Source organism: Rhizophagus irregularis, chromosome 1, assembly GCF_026210795.1.
Source record: "Rhizophagus irregularis chromosome 1, complete sequence".
NCBI classification, from domain to species: domain Eukaryota; kingdom Fungi; phylum Glomeromycota; class Glomeromycetes; order Glomerales; family Glomeraceae; genus Rhizophagus; species Rhizophagus irregularis.
In genome coordinates, this window is record NC_089429.1 from 6,300,947 (window position 1) to 6,317,459 (window position 16,513).

Here is a 16,513-nt window from a genome sequence, read left to right on the forward strand (position 1 = left end):
ACTTAAAATATAATTGTATTAAAAAAAATTTGATAATACATTAAACTCTGTGTTACCAAGAACCACAAATTTAAATTTCTTAATAACACTTAATAATTATATTTTTCAGTTATTTTCATATCTCACAATATGTATTTAAACTATTTGCATTAGAATCACAGATTACCAAAAAAAGTGGCATTTTTGGTATATGGAGTTTAATTCTTCTTAATTTTGATTATAGATTATAAATGTAATCCGTAAAATTCTTGTAAATATTTTACACCATTTTCAAATTTCCAATGCTTTATTTTTACAAAGAAATTTATGTACACACCAAATAATAGTACTTTCCAAATATTTACAAGCTTAGAAAACTTTTAGCCAAATTTAGGAAAAATGAATTGAAAGCATTAAAATAGTTTTTAAAATTTGGATAGATTTAATAAATTAAAATCATGATCAATGCTAACTTTATCACCTACATATAATTCTTTTTTTTAATAAATTTTGTTTTGGAAATGCATACTTAATTTATAAAATTGATATTTTAATTCTTCAAAATACAAAATATTCATAAAGAGATAATTCAAGTTTACTCATTCCACCAAAAAATACTGTATTATTTATAGAATAAACTTCACAAAGATTAGCTTTTGCTAATTCCTTTTGCTCATTGTTTGAAAATATTGTTTTTTTCTTATGTGGATCTAAAAGTGCAGCAACAAGAAACACATTGTTTCAATTACTCCTAGTTTAATACTATAATAATAAAGTACTTCAATTAGTAAAAGATATAGAAGATATAGAATTCCGTTAAAAGACCTATTACAAAATATTGAAAGAAATGTTTGATCAATGATACTAAGATTTTGATTCTTTGAACGAATTACTGAAGAAGATAGATTTAATAAGAGAAATCATCTTTTACAAAATCATCAATTAATACTTGATCTCGGAACTTTGGCACACGTTAATATATCAAGCGCGGATGGAGGTTATATCAAAAATCAATAAATAAACGGTTTAGGCTAATAGATCAAGAACAATTTTTTTAGTTGACTGGTTCTTCAGTTTCAAAAAATGTATCATTAAATTTATCATAAATATTAAATACGCTATAAAGTTAAATTCGTGATCATAGTTTGTGCTGCGTTACAAATTTTCGATTTATATTTCATAGACTTGAAGTTTAATTTTGCATTATCATTTATGTTGCGAGTAAGATTTTATAGAATTATTAAAATAGAACAATTTATTAGATTAATAAAATACATGAAATATGAAATAAAGAATAAACTATTTTATAAAAACTATTTTTTTTTTTTTTGAAAAATTACCACTAGCGATGATTCATCACTGAATCAATTTATAGAAACCGAAATAAGAAAAATAAGAAAGATAAATCTTTTTAAACAACCTAAACCTTAACAAAAAACAAATAAAAAAAATTGCTTTTATAGTATTATATTAATCTGAGGTTTCTCAAAAAATTTACAAATGAACATTTTATATATATATATATATATATATAATAAATAATAAAAACGTAAAATTATTAATTTTTTAAAGCTCTTCTAGTTGTACCGATGGATCTTCTTCTCTTTGAATCCCAGCAATCAGGATATTTCTTAATTCTAACATTGACGCAATACAAGTAATTGTTTCCAGCGTCATCATCCCATCTGAATCTCATTACACAATCTTTGTTATCACATTCATCGTGTGGTACTTCAACAAATGCAGTGAATAAGCCTTTTTCCATACCACATGGGCCTAAGTTCTCGAAAGTTTTGAAATCTTTATCATATTTATCACCATACCGAGATAATTGCATTAAACAGTCTCCACCATGAGTAATAGTTCTATTATAGGCGATTAAAATTTTCTCACCAGGTTTGTATGTTGTAACTGGGCCTGGACTATCACCGGCAATACCACAGGGAAATTCCTTGGTTGGGTTGGAAACCTTAGCGATTATATCGGTAACATTTTGACCATATGGAAGTCTGGGGGTAGGGCTAAGAAGAATACCATGAGCTGAAACTCGTCCAACGAGTCCAATCAAAAGCGTGAAGACAAGAACGAAGTTGATAGCACCAGAGATTTTGGATTGAACCATTGTAAGATTTAGTAACAAATATTTTTCTTTGAAAGTTTTTTTTGTCGTATTAGAGAACAGTTTTTAATAAGTAAATTTGAATTCTATTATTTTTAAAATAGAGATCAGTGAATATTTTGTTTCTTCAAAGTCAGAAATTTTTAGGGATTTAAATATCTTTTCAGAAGACAATCTGTTAGCCAATTTGATTTGTTTGCATTGTGTAGTGCTCAAGAATTTTTTTCCTTCAAAGTTCCGGCGCGTATTTAGTATGTATTTTCCCCTTCAAAGTTTCAGCGCGTTATTTTTGATTAATTTGTATATTAATTTAAACAATTAAAAAATTTTTTTCATTCTAGAAAAGTTATAATACAAATATAAAAACTTTGTTTTTTTTATTTATATTCGTTTTTAATTATTATTTGTGTTATGCAGATAATCGGTATCACATATATGAAACGATCGAAATCGAAAATTTTCAACTTAAAAAAAAAACAAACATGTGAAACGGAATAATAGTTGCATTTCTAGAATTCCGACAAATTGTTGTTGATCCAATTTTAAAAATAGATTTTGGTGTGATAATTATCACGGGACTTTTAATTTCGTAACGGGAATTGAATTGATTGACAAAATATTTATTCTTTTCTTTAGCAATGGAAATAAATTAACAAAACGTTTTAATTATAAAAATTTTCTTTGTAGGTACTAATTTTAGAGTTCTAAAAATTGAACTTTATTGTATATTCAATCTCTAATTATGGAAATAATTATACGGATAAAATTTTTACGACAATATTATTATATTTTAATTCCTATTACAAAGAATTTATTTAAAAAAAGAAAAATAATTTATAAGTATTTTATTATTATCTATATAATTATACTTATAATAATATCAGAACTAAACGTCCATTGATAAATATTTCAATTAACATCTAATTCATAGTCATGAAACAGTTAGGAAAAAATGTTAGCCTTTATGTTCGATGAATGCAAGATTAATTAAAGTATATGTGATTTTTTTAATTATTGTTAAAAAAAGGGACGGTTACACAAAAAAGAATTTTAAAGAAAAAAATATATTATATATTTTATAATATTTTTATTACAAAACTATACCTAACGCTAATATATCAATCGATTGATTTTTTATTAGGGAAATTTTATTTAATTGCCGATCCGTCTAAGCTGTATAAAATACATATAGCGAGTAAAATCTAACGCGCGTACAATGCAAAGTCATTTTTTTCCTTAGTAAAGTTATAATTATTTTAACATATTATTTTTCCTTGGTTTTTTTTTACATATATCATATGATTTTTATTTTATATAATGGGTTATTCCCTTCCCTAGTATTATGTAGTTTTCTCACAATTGTGCTAAATTTAACCTTTAATTAACCCCCGAAAAACTGCCGATTTTAGACAGATCGGCAATTAAACATGTGCTAAAAAAGGATAATTTTTGATTTGTCATTGTATGATCTTCGAATATCTTAAATAGCATGATTTACTAAGACAATACTTACAATACTTCTTTATTATTAGTACTTCCTTTTACTATTTTAATTTACTCTAAATTTAAGAATATCTAAAAATGGATTTGTCTTTTAATCCTAAATTAATTTCATTTTTCATTCGTGAATTCAAATCTTTTTTAGTCTATATAATTAAAAAAATTCTGTAACGTTTATGAATTGTGTACCGGGCGGTCGGAAATATTTGATCTTTAATCTGTATTATTATGGTTCATTTGATCGGTAAATATAACATTAATACCGAATTGCTGATCGTTGCTTATTTTGTTACTGAAATTAAAAAAAAATTAATTAGCCCGTGCTTTGATGTTTTATCTCCCGTGCTTGATGTTTTTATCCATCTGTGCTTGATATTTTTGTCCGTCTGTGCTTGATGTTTTTTATCCAACTTTGTTTGATTAATCCTTGTCATAAATTAGTTTTTTTGTCAGCACGTACAGCCGTACAGGGTTGACATTTTGTCGATCACATGTTTTTTAAGTTTAGCGTAGTTTTTAAAATTTTTTTTTTTTTATATTTTACACGAAGAATATTTTTTTTATCGTTATGATATTTTCGTTAAAAAATTTTATTTGATAGAAATTTCATTGGAGAATTTTATTTATCATATTTTTTTTTTTGACATATACCTAATTTGTTGGAACAATTTTTTTAACAGGAGAGATTTTTTATTAATTTATTTATTTTTTTTTTGTAGAAAATTCTTTGGAGAATTTTTTAATAGGGAAGATTTTTTTATTTGATGGATAATTTCATTAGAAAAAGAATTTTTTTTTTAATAGGAGGGAGTTTTCCTTGATAAAAAATTTCTTTTGGGATTTTTTTTAATAGGTGAAAGTATTTTTTGACGGAGAATTTTATTAGAGAATTTTTTTAATAGGGGATTGTTTTTGATAGAGAACTTCATTAAAGAATTTTTTTTTAATAAGGAAAATATTTTTTTTGATGGAAGATTTTTGTTAGAAATTTTTCTTTAATCGGGGATATTTTTTTTGATTGAGAATTTCATTAGAGAATTGTTTGTTGAAAATTTTTTTTATTTTTGATGGAGAATTTTGTTTAGAAATCTTTATTAAAAAAAAAATTTCAATCGATACCCTTAAGAATTTCATTAGAGATCTTTTTTTTTATAAAAAATTGATTGAAAATATATTGGAAAATTTTTTATTGAATTTTACAATTTTAAAGAACTTTTATTTTTTTTTTAATTTTATTCTTAGTTTTATTTTATTTATTTTATAGTACTGTATTTTCTTTGTTTAATTAATATAATTAATATTCTTTTTGATCTATATTAGCATACTATTTAATTTTGTCAATTTTATCTTGATAATTATTTTTTTTAAATTCATTATTAGTTTTCAGTCTTGGTATTTCTTATTTCTTTAATTTTAATTCTTTTTAGTATTTTTTCTTTGTTTTATTTGTTTTATTTTAATAATTTCAGATTATATAATAAGAAATTTATCAATGAAATTAAGAAAATATTAAAATTAAAAAAAAAATGTTAAAAATTAAAGTTAAAAATGGAATCAAAAAATACCAAATTAATGTTAACATATACTTTTTTAAAGAGTTTTCCTTTTTTTCATTAGTTATATTAAATAATTGGCATAAAAACATTTTTTGAAAAACTACTATTTAAAATTTTAAATACCTTATACATAAATAAAGATTATACATGAATAAAAATTTATTATTAATTTTATATTTTTTTATTAAATATATATTTTGATTTTTCATTAATATTTATAATTATTATTTCTTGCCATTTATTTTTTTTAATCCACGTGAATACTGAATACGTTCACGATAAAAATTACTATTCGTGGGCCAGAAGTAATTCTAAAAGAATCATAAACAAAACTGCCATTTAAGACAACGCCACCCTGTCGAAATAAACAGATCGGTGGAGGGCACGAACAAACCTACCCACCCACTACGCACTTAGGTATAAAGGCAAAAAGGACAATATAACGAAAAGCGAACAGAATAGAGTAATAAACCAAAATAGAAACATTCTATCTAATCATATATTCGTATTTTTCTTTCATCAATCAATCGATGCAATACAGTATGTAAATCCTGCCATGTATAGTATGTTTTATTCTGAGAAGGTCCGTCATTGTTGTTTTGTGTGATGGTAGAGTATCCTAATCGTGGACCAGAGTCGGTGGGTAGGTAACAGTTGGTGCTGCTGTTTCAAACAGCAGATACGTAAGAGTTGTCACTTATAGTACTAGTAATAGTTTCTGATTAGACGGAGGAGTCTGTCATAAAAATATGGTAGGATTGTTAATAATTTCTTGGTCTTTCTGAGAGATATAGTAACTCACATTAGTGATGTTATGTGTAACGTCTTCAATAAAAGTATGTCTAGGTACGTGGTGTTGTTCGTAAAAAGACATAGCAACTCCATATGCATAACTGTATTGTGGGATTGAACTGACGTCATAATCTTATAATCAAAAAGGTTAATATTGTAGGTGTGTTTATAATACACTCGAGAATCACCTGGAGTACCAGACGGTATAGAAGGTAAAGACTTTTTCTTTTTGTTACGCTTTGCACAGTCTTGTCTGTTTAAGATCTGCTGGTAAGCGGAAAGATGTGTCAAGGTGGGAAATATAGCCTATATGTCTATGTTCGTATTTCGTCCATACATGATGTATTTGTTCCAAATCTTTTCCAGGAGTTTGCGTGAGGACAGGCTTGTTTTGGTGATTCAAAGTGTTCCTTGTAAGTCAATTCCATCTTTCAATTTTTTTGGGTGAACATATAACACCAAATTTTAGTTTAATTATTATTTATTATAATCTAGTAGTAATTATTTAAAATATAGTTCAAATATTGTCTGATAGAATTCTAAACATCTTTATTTTTATTAAAAAATTATTCTGTATTATATTTCAGCAAATATTAAAACTAGAACAATAAAATTATTACCATTAGATTCATCTATAAATTTAATAGTATAAACTTATTGAATTTGGATTATTGGTTAGCTAAAAAGCAGGAGTATGTAGTTTAAAATTTTGAATGAAATTCCAAAGATTATATCTTATCTAGAGCTCATATTTTCCTGGCACTTATAAAAAGACAAATACACAAAGACATTAGCTAAGTTTAGTTAAAATATATATTAAAATAAAAAAATAAATTAATTAAAATGAATAAAAAAAATTAATTTTGATGTTTACCTTTGAAATTCTGTACAGAAACTGTCCAGAAAGCCGTAAAACTACAAAAGAAGCAAATGCTAGTTAACGTTTCATTTAAAAAGATAACAAAAGAGAAATATTTTAAAAATACCTTCAAAAAAGTTTACTTTGAAATAGAAGACCAGCCTTCAGCCTCTGGATCTAAAAAACAAAAAGTATAAAAGCAAAAATTTTGACAAGATCAGCGATAATTTAATACTTAAGTGCCTTATTATATACTAAGTAATCCTAAATATTGTATATTACAGCAAATAAAAAATTTTCAGGAAGGTGAAGATAAAACAGTTGGAGTATAAATGATTATAGAAAGCAAATTGAAAAAGCAAAGAATTTACCTTTCGATGAGTACTCAAGTAGCATTTAATAGGTGAAATCAAAAGGGACTCAACTTCACTGAAGGGAATACTTTATTGTTAGATCAAATTTTGTTCTTCTGCAAATAATATTATTGCAATATGAAAAACATGGATTCTTTTGGTGTAATTCTCCAAAAACAAAAATAATATAGTCATAAATTTTTTTTTTTGTTTTTGTTATGGATTTAATTTTAGATTGTTTAGGTATGTGTATAGATAGGGTTCTACCATTTGATGTACATTTCATAATATATATATCACATGTGACTACTATGACCCGTCGTTCTGATCAAAAGTGACACCAGATTTATCCCGACCTATATCAGATATTAATTCGTTAAACTTCACCGGTAATTATATCACGCCTATTGAATCTATTACTGAATGTATGTAAAATATAAATAATTTGAATTGAATGTAATTTTTTTTTTTTAAAAAAAATTTTTTTATTAGAGTAAATAAATTTAATTCTTTTAATTTTTCTCAATATATAAACAAACTCTAATTTTATATAAAAATAATTATAAAAATAGGATATTAAAAAAGCTAGTACATAAGCTATATAAAAATCAAATTCTTAATAGTGAATTATAATTAAATTTATTTGTTTATTTGCATGTAATTTTTTTTTATAATAATAAATTTTTTTTTTATAATACCTCTCTTTATTAACAAGAAATATATATATATATATAATCATACAGAATATATATATTGGCACCTTTAATCATTAGAAATATTAATCAATCTTTTTGATTTGAAATACTTCATATTCTTCTACAGAAAAAAACCCTTCGGTTTTTCTAATTAATGTGTCATAATCTCCAGGATGACAACAACCCTGCATGTAACTTTCTCCATACAATTCAAGGTCACGATTACCAAATACTGGTCCCGAGAAAGAGTCATTTTCTATAACATTTTTTTCTTCTTTTGGTCGGCTTAAAATATAATCTTCAATATTTTCCTCAATCTTAATAAAAGAGAATAAAAAACTATCTATCATGTCGCCAATTGCAAGATTAGATTTCCATTCGATCGGATTATATCCACCAAGGATTTCGTTGCTATCTTTCACTTTAATAATTGTTATGGTACGAAATTGATTATCACAAATCTCATGGAATTTACTAGGCGAGAAACCATCACGAGATCCACGAAGAATCAACTTAAATTCATACGAATTTTTCATCTTGTCAGTGATTTCTAATTTATCAATCCATTTCGATATTAATTCAGCATGTCGGATTGTAATGATTTTTGAATCAATACTTTTTGAACTAGTCTCTTTGATTATTATCATTGGTTCTGGGTTATTACTTGACTGTTCTATAAAATATTTAAATAAATTTTTACGCAAATCTTTTGGTATAATTTTTTTATACGGATATACATTATCTAAATATTCTTTAGAAGTTAAACTAAAGAAATTAATAAAAGGAATAAAATGATGTAAAGTATTTTCTAAAGTAATAAAATCTTCTTTTGAATAACTAGAAAGAACTGAAGGAAGTCTAGGATTTTGAGCGATACCCCATTTAAGCACATGTTCCCAAACTTGAATAACATTCTTTTTAATATTATTATGTTGAATAAGAGAAATCAAAAATTTTTCTGAAAGCGAAATAAAGTTAATTGAATTAAAAATTTTTTCTGGTTCTTTAGATATTAATTCTGTACAAAAATTTTGTAATTCCAAGAAAGAATCATTCTCAAAACTTGTTTTATATATCAAGTTAAAATTTTGTTCCATCCAATTTTTTTTATTTTCGATTAAAAATGATTGTAAATGAGAGATTAGTTCATTAAGACCAAGTTCTCTGGATGCAACCAAAATTTCAATTATATCCGAAGTATCATATTCTTCTAAAGAGACTCTTCCCCCATAGATATATCTAAAACGAAAATATTAAACGAAAAATTTGAATATATTCGTAAAATTTTTAAATATTTTTTTTTTTAAAAAAAAAATCGCTAAATTTTTTTACTTCAATTCTCACCTTAAGATTATTTGAAAAATTCCCGGTGAAATATTTGGTAATTTAATATGTGTCAAACTTCCATCATTATTTCTATTAACGTTAGTAATTGATAAGATTCTACGCAAATAAGAGGAACGATAATTCAAAATGACCATATGGGTACGAAAAATTTTTACGTAAGGGTCATTACCAACTTCAATAGTTGTATCATAAAATTCACCATCATTTAAAATTTCAAGAAAATTTTCAGATAATTTTGGTAAAAATTTATTATCATACATTATTAGTACTTTCGAGAAATAAAGTTGAACTGTGGGCGCTAAGGCCGCTAAGCCATAATAAATATGATTTATCGGGTAAATTTCGGCCCCAAAAATAAGGTTAATCACATGATTATTAATTCAAAATTCACCCGAGCTGGGCGAGTCTGGGTCCGGACCGGCACATGATTTTCGTTAAACCCAGCTTTTCGTAATTCTGGCCAAAATCCAATTCCGGCTGAAATTAAACCTGCAAAGATTAAGTTGGCCGATTTTTTTGTTTTTACAACAAAATGATATAATAATAGTCCGGGTCCGGGCCGGACCGGACCGGGTTGTAAAATAGACTAGGTCAATGCAGACCTTTATTTCCAAGGATTTCTCTATAGGAATTTTACACCAAATTTTATTAAAAACCAGGTAAAGGACGTCTAAAATTTATTTTTCTTTTTTTGTGGTATAAAAAGGACGACTGCAATCCCTATAAAAACGAAATGTGTTGAATTTGTTTTTCATGAGTAATAAATGTCTAAAAAAGCACCATTTTGTCCGATTTATGTCTTATTATAAAAAAACGAAAACTAAACAAAATGGTGCTTTTTTAAACATTTGTTATAACACATGAACAACAAATTTATAATAATACAATTCGTTTTTTATAGGGAATTAATTTGTCATTATTATTATTTTTGATAAAATGCATGATTATTCAAGATTTAATAGTAATAACAATATGAGATTCTGCTTTATGGTTGAAAAGTGCGTTTAAGTGATATTTATATACGGTGATATTTATATATTTTACAGTCTATAACTAGGAAACGGGAATTATTATAAGCCTGAATTGTTGCTTAGATGTTTTATTTGATTATTGTACATCGCCACGTACTGGACGGACGGCAATAGAAAGTACGCATTAAGATATTATAGGTGGTATATATTATATAAATTACGCAATATTTATCAGAAATTATGTAATATCCAGGTATTCACACAGTTATGTTATATAATTTTATTAATTAAATACTCTTAAAAAGTATGTTTAAATCTAGGTTGCGAAGTGATCAACTTTAGAAGTTTAACTTTTATTGAAAAAAATTGTGCGTTAGCATAATTTGAATTTACTATGTATTTGAATTGGATATTTAACATTCCAGTTATCAAAAAATAGTTTTAAGCATCCCATATAAGTTAAATAAACAAACCAATTGGTGATGATCTTGCTAATATTTCTAAACACTTACTAGTATTCCAACGATGACCAGAAATTCTAATAATAAATAATCCATATATTGACAATTAATTAATTTTAATTTCTAACTTAAGATATTTAAGTTTTTGGACATTTTGTATCCATCTAATTCAGTAATTCTAAACTTTTAAATTAATAAATATGATAGAAAATATGTGGCAAGTTATATATTAATTGCATATTTAATTAACAATTTTCAAGAGCATTATCTATAGTAGAATAACTGAAGAATTCCTGAGTTTTAATTAGTCTAGTAACTCCATCATTGTTACCATTCTTATTAATAATAAGTTCCAATTCTTTAACTGATTTAACTGATTTGAAAATTTCTTTATATTCGTATAACATCAATAATTGAAAAGCAATGCTTAGTAAATTTTGTATTTTTCATTAATAAAAAGACGAGTAATTTCATTTTAAGCAATCAACACTCCAACTAACTCTTTGGTTACATTTAAAATTTAAATGTTTACAAAAATTAACATAATTAAATAAAGGTTTTTTGTATTAATTAATTGTAAAATCAACACCTTGACTGTTCATATTATTTGTGAAATAATTACATCTAGTAGGAATTTTCCTTTTGAGTAATTTAATATTTCCAAGGATTTCTCCACAGAATTGGAATAGTAATCTCACACTGAGTTTTTTTACATATTTTTTATTAACTAAAAGGCAATAATGAAGACCCTATAAGAAATATGTATACGGAAAGGATACGTTTTGTATACATTTTATGTACGTTTCTATAGTTTCCGTATACAAATTCCGTATATTTAATAAGCAATTCATTTTTGAACATTTTTTAAAAAAACTAATGTATACGGAAAAAATTAATCATACGGAATGTATACGGAATTTTTAAACTTAATATTTTTAGAAAATAATTTTACAAAAATCTCGTATCATAACACGAGATCACGTGATTGTTTATTGTTTTGTTATGATACGTTTTTTGTTTTTTATATAAACCCTTACTTTGATGAGTTTGATCTTTCTGTCTTTCCCTTCCTTCTCTTTTCTCTTGTCTTATTTTTGTTATTTTTTCTAAATTTTTCTTCTTTTTTCGTCACCCCCCCTATTAAAAAAAAATTTTTTTTTCGTACCTCACTTTAAAATTTTTTTTTTCATCACTCTCCTTTAAAAAAAAATTTTTTTTTCGTCACTCCCTTAAAAAAAAAAATTTTTTTTTGATTTTATTCTTTTATTCCCACTATTCCCACACTTCTTTTTTTTTAAAAAAAATTTCTTCTTTCTATTTCTATTTCCTCTTTATAAAAATTTTTTATTTTTCTAACTTTGACGTCCTCCCTTTAAAAAAAAAATTTTTTTTTTAACTTTCCTAACTTCGTTACCCTCTTTTTAAAAAAATATTTTTTTTTGATTTATTCTTTATTCCCCTTTCTTTTTTATTTATATACTGTATATCCCTTTTTTTATTTCATAGGCCAGCAGATTTTTTTTTGTGAGAAGATTCAGTTTCTTTTTTCTTTTTTGTAGATCAGTTTGGGAGTCCTTTCCTTTTTGTAGGATTGTTTAGGATTTTTTTCTTTTTTTAGGTCAGTTCAAATTTTCTTTTTTTTTTTTTTGTAAGTTGGGTTCAGATTCTTTTCTTTTTGTAGGTTGTTTCAGTTTTGTTGCTTCAGAGTCTTCTTTTTTTGTAGGTCAGTTTTGGATTTATTTTGTTGTTTTGGTTTCTTTTTCATCAGATGCTTCATAATTCTTTTCATTTATGTAGGTCAGACATTCTGGAGTTCTCTTTCTTTTTTTGTAGGAATGCTGACCTTTGGTGACTTGGACGATTGCAGATACTATATGAAGGGGGGTTTTGTTTCCAATTAAGTTAGACGTTCTTATGTTTCTTTTTTTTGTTTTTTTTTTAGGTTGTTTGACTCCAAATGAACCTGAACTTATAGATAATTTTGGTTGCAATAGGTGGTTTTAATAAGGAGGGAATTTTCATAATGTATTTGTATTTTGTTTATTTTTTATTTTTTATTTAATTTAATAAAGTAAAATTAGATTTATGTAAATATATTATAGTAAACTGTAATACAAATAGTAAATTCAGTGACCAAATCGTATAAATTTCGTGATAAAATCAGTGATCAAATCATGTAAATTCCATATGAATTCCGTGCAAATTCCGTATCCAAACCATATTTTTAGTGATACGGAATTGTGCATTTTTCCGTATCCTATTATGATACGTTATTTCTAAGGAAAAAAAATCGTATAAAAACTTTATAAAAAACGTATCCCGATTTTTTTATAGGGAGAGTATTTTTATCATTATGTAACTCTTTGAAAAATATTAAATAAAGAAAATCTCTGTTTAATTAGAACATTTATTATTATTTATTATTATTATTATTTTAGGTTAAAGGTTAAAAGTGCGTACAATTATTAACAATAAAATAAAATCAAATTATATTACAAGTACCGTAATTTTCTGCAAAATTTGACCGCAAGTCCCAGGCTTATGCCAAAGATCCACTGATTGCTCGCTCAATAATGCAGTAAGTCACAAAAAAATCTATCAGAAATTTTAGTTAAAAATTTGTTAAATGGAATAAAAATACAAAGAAAAATTTCACAGTAATTCATATGCATTTTACATAATAAAACTATTATTTTATAATAATGATCAATTATCTTTCTTAAAATTTAGCTGCTAGTTCACATTTACCAAAAAAAAAGAATTCTTTGTAATTTTGCAACATTTGCGGCTAGATTTTTTTGTGCCTTACTATACTATGATTAAGAATTGCGTAACTACTATTGCGTAGTCAACTATCCACAGGCACAACGTGAATATGTCACAAACAAAAAAAACAATTCATTTGAATACTCTTTCAGCTAAAAATAACTATTATTTTATAGTAGCCAAATTTAAAAAGTCAGTGATGTTCTTTATTTGAGTTATGGTACATTTCGCTGAAGGAATGTTTCACCGAAGCAAGGGGATGTTTCACCGAAAGGACGTTTCACCAAAAGTGCATTTTATCGAATCCATTTTTCTGAATCATCCATTTCTTCAAATTCCATTCCCCCGAAAATGGTAGCGATTAATATTTTTATAAAAAATATTCATCATGTAATGAAAATTAAGATTATTTTTAGAGGTCTTTTTTCCAGGACATTATCACTTTAACATTCAAGCAAGCAAGAAATAAATAACTTTATTTTCCTAAAAACATTTATTCACGAAGAAGTAAGTACTAAAAAAAAAATCCAATAAAAATCATCTAATTCAAAAATTTTTCTAGAAAAGATTTCTTTATGTACTTAATAAAAAGCTTTGGCGAAATGGAATTTAGCGAAGCGCCTCTTTGGCGAAATATCCCTTCGGCGAAACATCCTTTCGACAAAAAGTCCAGATACCTTTTACTTGATATTCAGAGGGTTCCATAATGGTATTAGATTTTTCATTCTTGCCTTTTACTAGTTAATAGAACTTGGTGAGATTATTATTCCAATTTTATGGAAAGATCTCGAGAAATGTTTGTGTAAAAAGTGAATTTTCTGAGATGTAATCATTCACATTTATCATGCGGATCTATTAAATAATAATATAAAGAACTAAGCTGTATACAAAACCCGTGCAAAAATTTTATTTAATTATGTTAGTTTTTGTAAGCATTATTTACAATCAACGAGTTAGTAGTTATGTCTTATGTGGTATATTGGATCGAATATAAGTGATAGTAGTGATAGTGATTTAACTGGATTGATAGAAACGTACAGATTAATTAAAGAATTGGGACTTATTATTAGGTATATTAGCAATCAACATACTGTATTATAATGATGAGTAAAGGAATATAAATTTGTATATAATAAATACAAAAAATAGTTTATTAGCTTAAAACTCTACCTAGCAATAATACCATCTGAATTATTGACTAATATCGATTCATTTAAAGCAATTACTTTCAAAAAGACTGCATTAAAAATTCATGACTGTTGTTAAATATTGAGAATATTGAGGCCAATGTTGTATCCTCCACAGAATGTCGTTAATGTTCCAGAATGATTTTTTGATCGACTTTAGTGCTAACCGAAACAAATATTTGTAATGTAACCAATAAAATCTACATAAAGTTTTTGATTACTCCTTCTCTTTTATATTCATTAATCACTTTTGTACAATCATCATCTATATCATTTCCAGTAGTAAACATGGAGAGTGCATGCCTGCCTTTCCATTCTTCTAAGAATTCCTCCAAGTTTTCTAAAGAAAATTTAAATTTACGACTGAACCTAATTTCTTTTAAATTGGTTGGCATTGACCTAATTAATACTCTTAATAATTCTTCTCCATTGTTCAAAGAGCAAGTATCATCATCATCTAATATAACTATTAATAATGACTTTAAATTTTTACAAACTCCTAGTAGTTTTTCAAGTTCAATAAAATGCGCCTTTGTTGGCGAAAACGCAATTGATAAATATTCAATTGAAGGACAATTTTCATAAATTTTACGAATAAAATTTAGAGAATTTTCATTAAATTCATCATATTCATATTCAATATTATAGGGTTCGAACAAAATTTTCTTGAGACTTGCTCCGCTATTTTCAATTATACTAGAAATCACATCTAACCTATTACACTCGATATTAAGAATTTCAAGTTGGTGATAAACTTGCATTTTTAATTTTTCCAATTTTTTTTCATTAAAAAAATGATAGCCATCAATTATTAATATTTTTATATTATAAAATTTTGGAAGTACCTCTTGCAGTAAAGTGTGTTCACAATTTTCCACATATTGGGCAAATAGTCTTAAACAATTGAGACTTGCAGCTTTTTTTTCTAGCGCGAGAAGAACTTTTTCGTAAGGATTATTATCCGTAAAACACCCATCATCAAAATCATCATCCCATTGAAAATATTTTAAGTTCTTTTGAACCTCAATTAACTTAATAATCCCATGATTAGGTTTTATGTCAACATAAACAATGGTAAGACTCTGTAAATATTGACAGAATTGTGATAATCCGTAAAAGTATAAAGGATCAATGGATGTATCACATTTTAATTCACAAAGTAATTCAAATCGAACCATGGCTTCTGGAAATTGAAATATTTGGTGTTTAATCGATCTCATATCAAAATACTTCAATTCTAAACATTTTTTCATAAAGAGAGAGTAAAATTTTTGTTGCATATTAAATAGATTATAATCTATATCTGAACCAATAGAAATTATTTCCTTTATAATATTTATATTGATACTTCTACAATAAGAAAAATAATCAAACAAGAGTGATTGATTTGAACCTGAAGGTAATTGGATTTCTTGATTTGTTATGAATTCTTTGATATCGCCAAATATGTATTGAGAAATGATTCTGAATAAAGAGATTTTGTTACTGTAATTAATACCATTGTAGCACCAGGGATTCCTCCATAAATTTGGTATCGCAGTTTCACACCAAAGTCTATTAACCATTAGACATGAAAAGAGAGATTTCGAATCTTCTCGTAATTCCTCAAATATTAAGAAAAGAATATCTTTGTTAAGTTTAGACATTTTAATAATATGGTTTAAAATAAAATAAACTCTATATAACCGAAGTATCTTCAAGGATAATTATCCAAAGTATTAATACAAAAGAAAATTAATACAAAAGAAAATTAATACAAAAGAAAAAACCAAAATGATAAAAAAATCGGACTATTTATAGAATACAGAAACTCCGGCTAATTTGTTAAATTTGATTACTTTGTACCAACCATAAGCTTGATCAAATGATACAAATAATGTAAATAATGTTTCACAGAACAAAATTAATAAAACAAATATTACGACAAA

At 25.6% G+C, this 16,513-nt stretch overlaps 3 protein-coding genes across 3 annotated transcripts; all 3 read right to left on the bottom strand.

The window, feature by feature from the left end:
- Positions 1 to 1,209: 1,209 nt before the first annotated feature.
- OCT59_001308 (uncharacterized protein) lies at positions 1,210 to 2,101 on the bottom strand (the record flags this gene model as incomplete). The annotated part of the gene is made up of 1 exon (XM_025316161.2): positions 1,210 to 2,101. One exon carries the CDS (start codon positions 2,099 to 2,101, stop codon positions 1,538 to 1,540), a length of 564 nt encoding a protein of 187 aa, XP_025181308.2. The 3' UTR covers positions 1,210 to 1,537.
- Positions 2,102 to 7,936: 5,835 nt separating this feature from the next.
- On the bottom strand, positions 7,937 to 9,460 carry OCT59_001309 (uncharacterized protein; the record flags this gene model as incomplete). The annotated part of the gene is made up of 2 exons (XM_066139470.1): positions 7,937 to 9,092; positions 9,198 to 9,460. The coding sequence occupies 2 exons, from the start codon at positions 9,458 to 9,460 to the stop codon at positions 7,937 to 7,939; spliced, it is 1,419 nt and encodes a 472-aa protein (XP_065988870.1).
- Positions 9,461 to 14,785: 5,325 nt separating this feature from the next.
- OCT59_001310 (uncharacterized protein) lies at positions 14,786 to 16,231 on the bottom strand (the record flags this gene model as incomplete). Its single annotated transcript, XM_066139471.1, has 1 exon — positions 14,786 to 16,231. The coding sequence occupies one exon, from the start codon at positions 16,229 to 16,231 to the stop codon at positions 14,786 to 14,788; it is 1,446 nt and encodes a 481-aa protein (XP_065988871.1).
- Between the last annotated feature and the right edge of the window lie 282 nt (positions 16,232 to 16,513).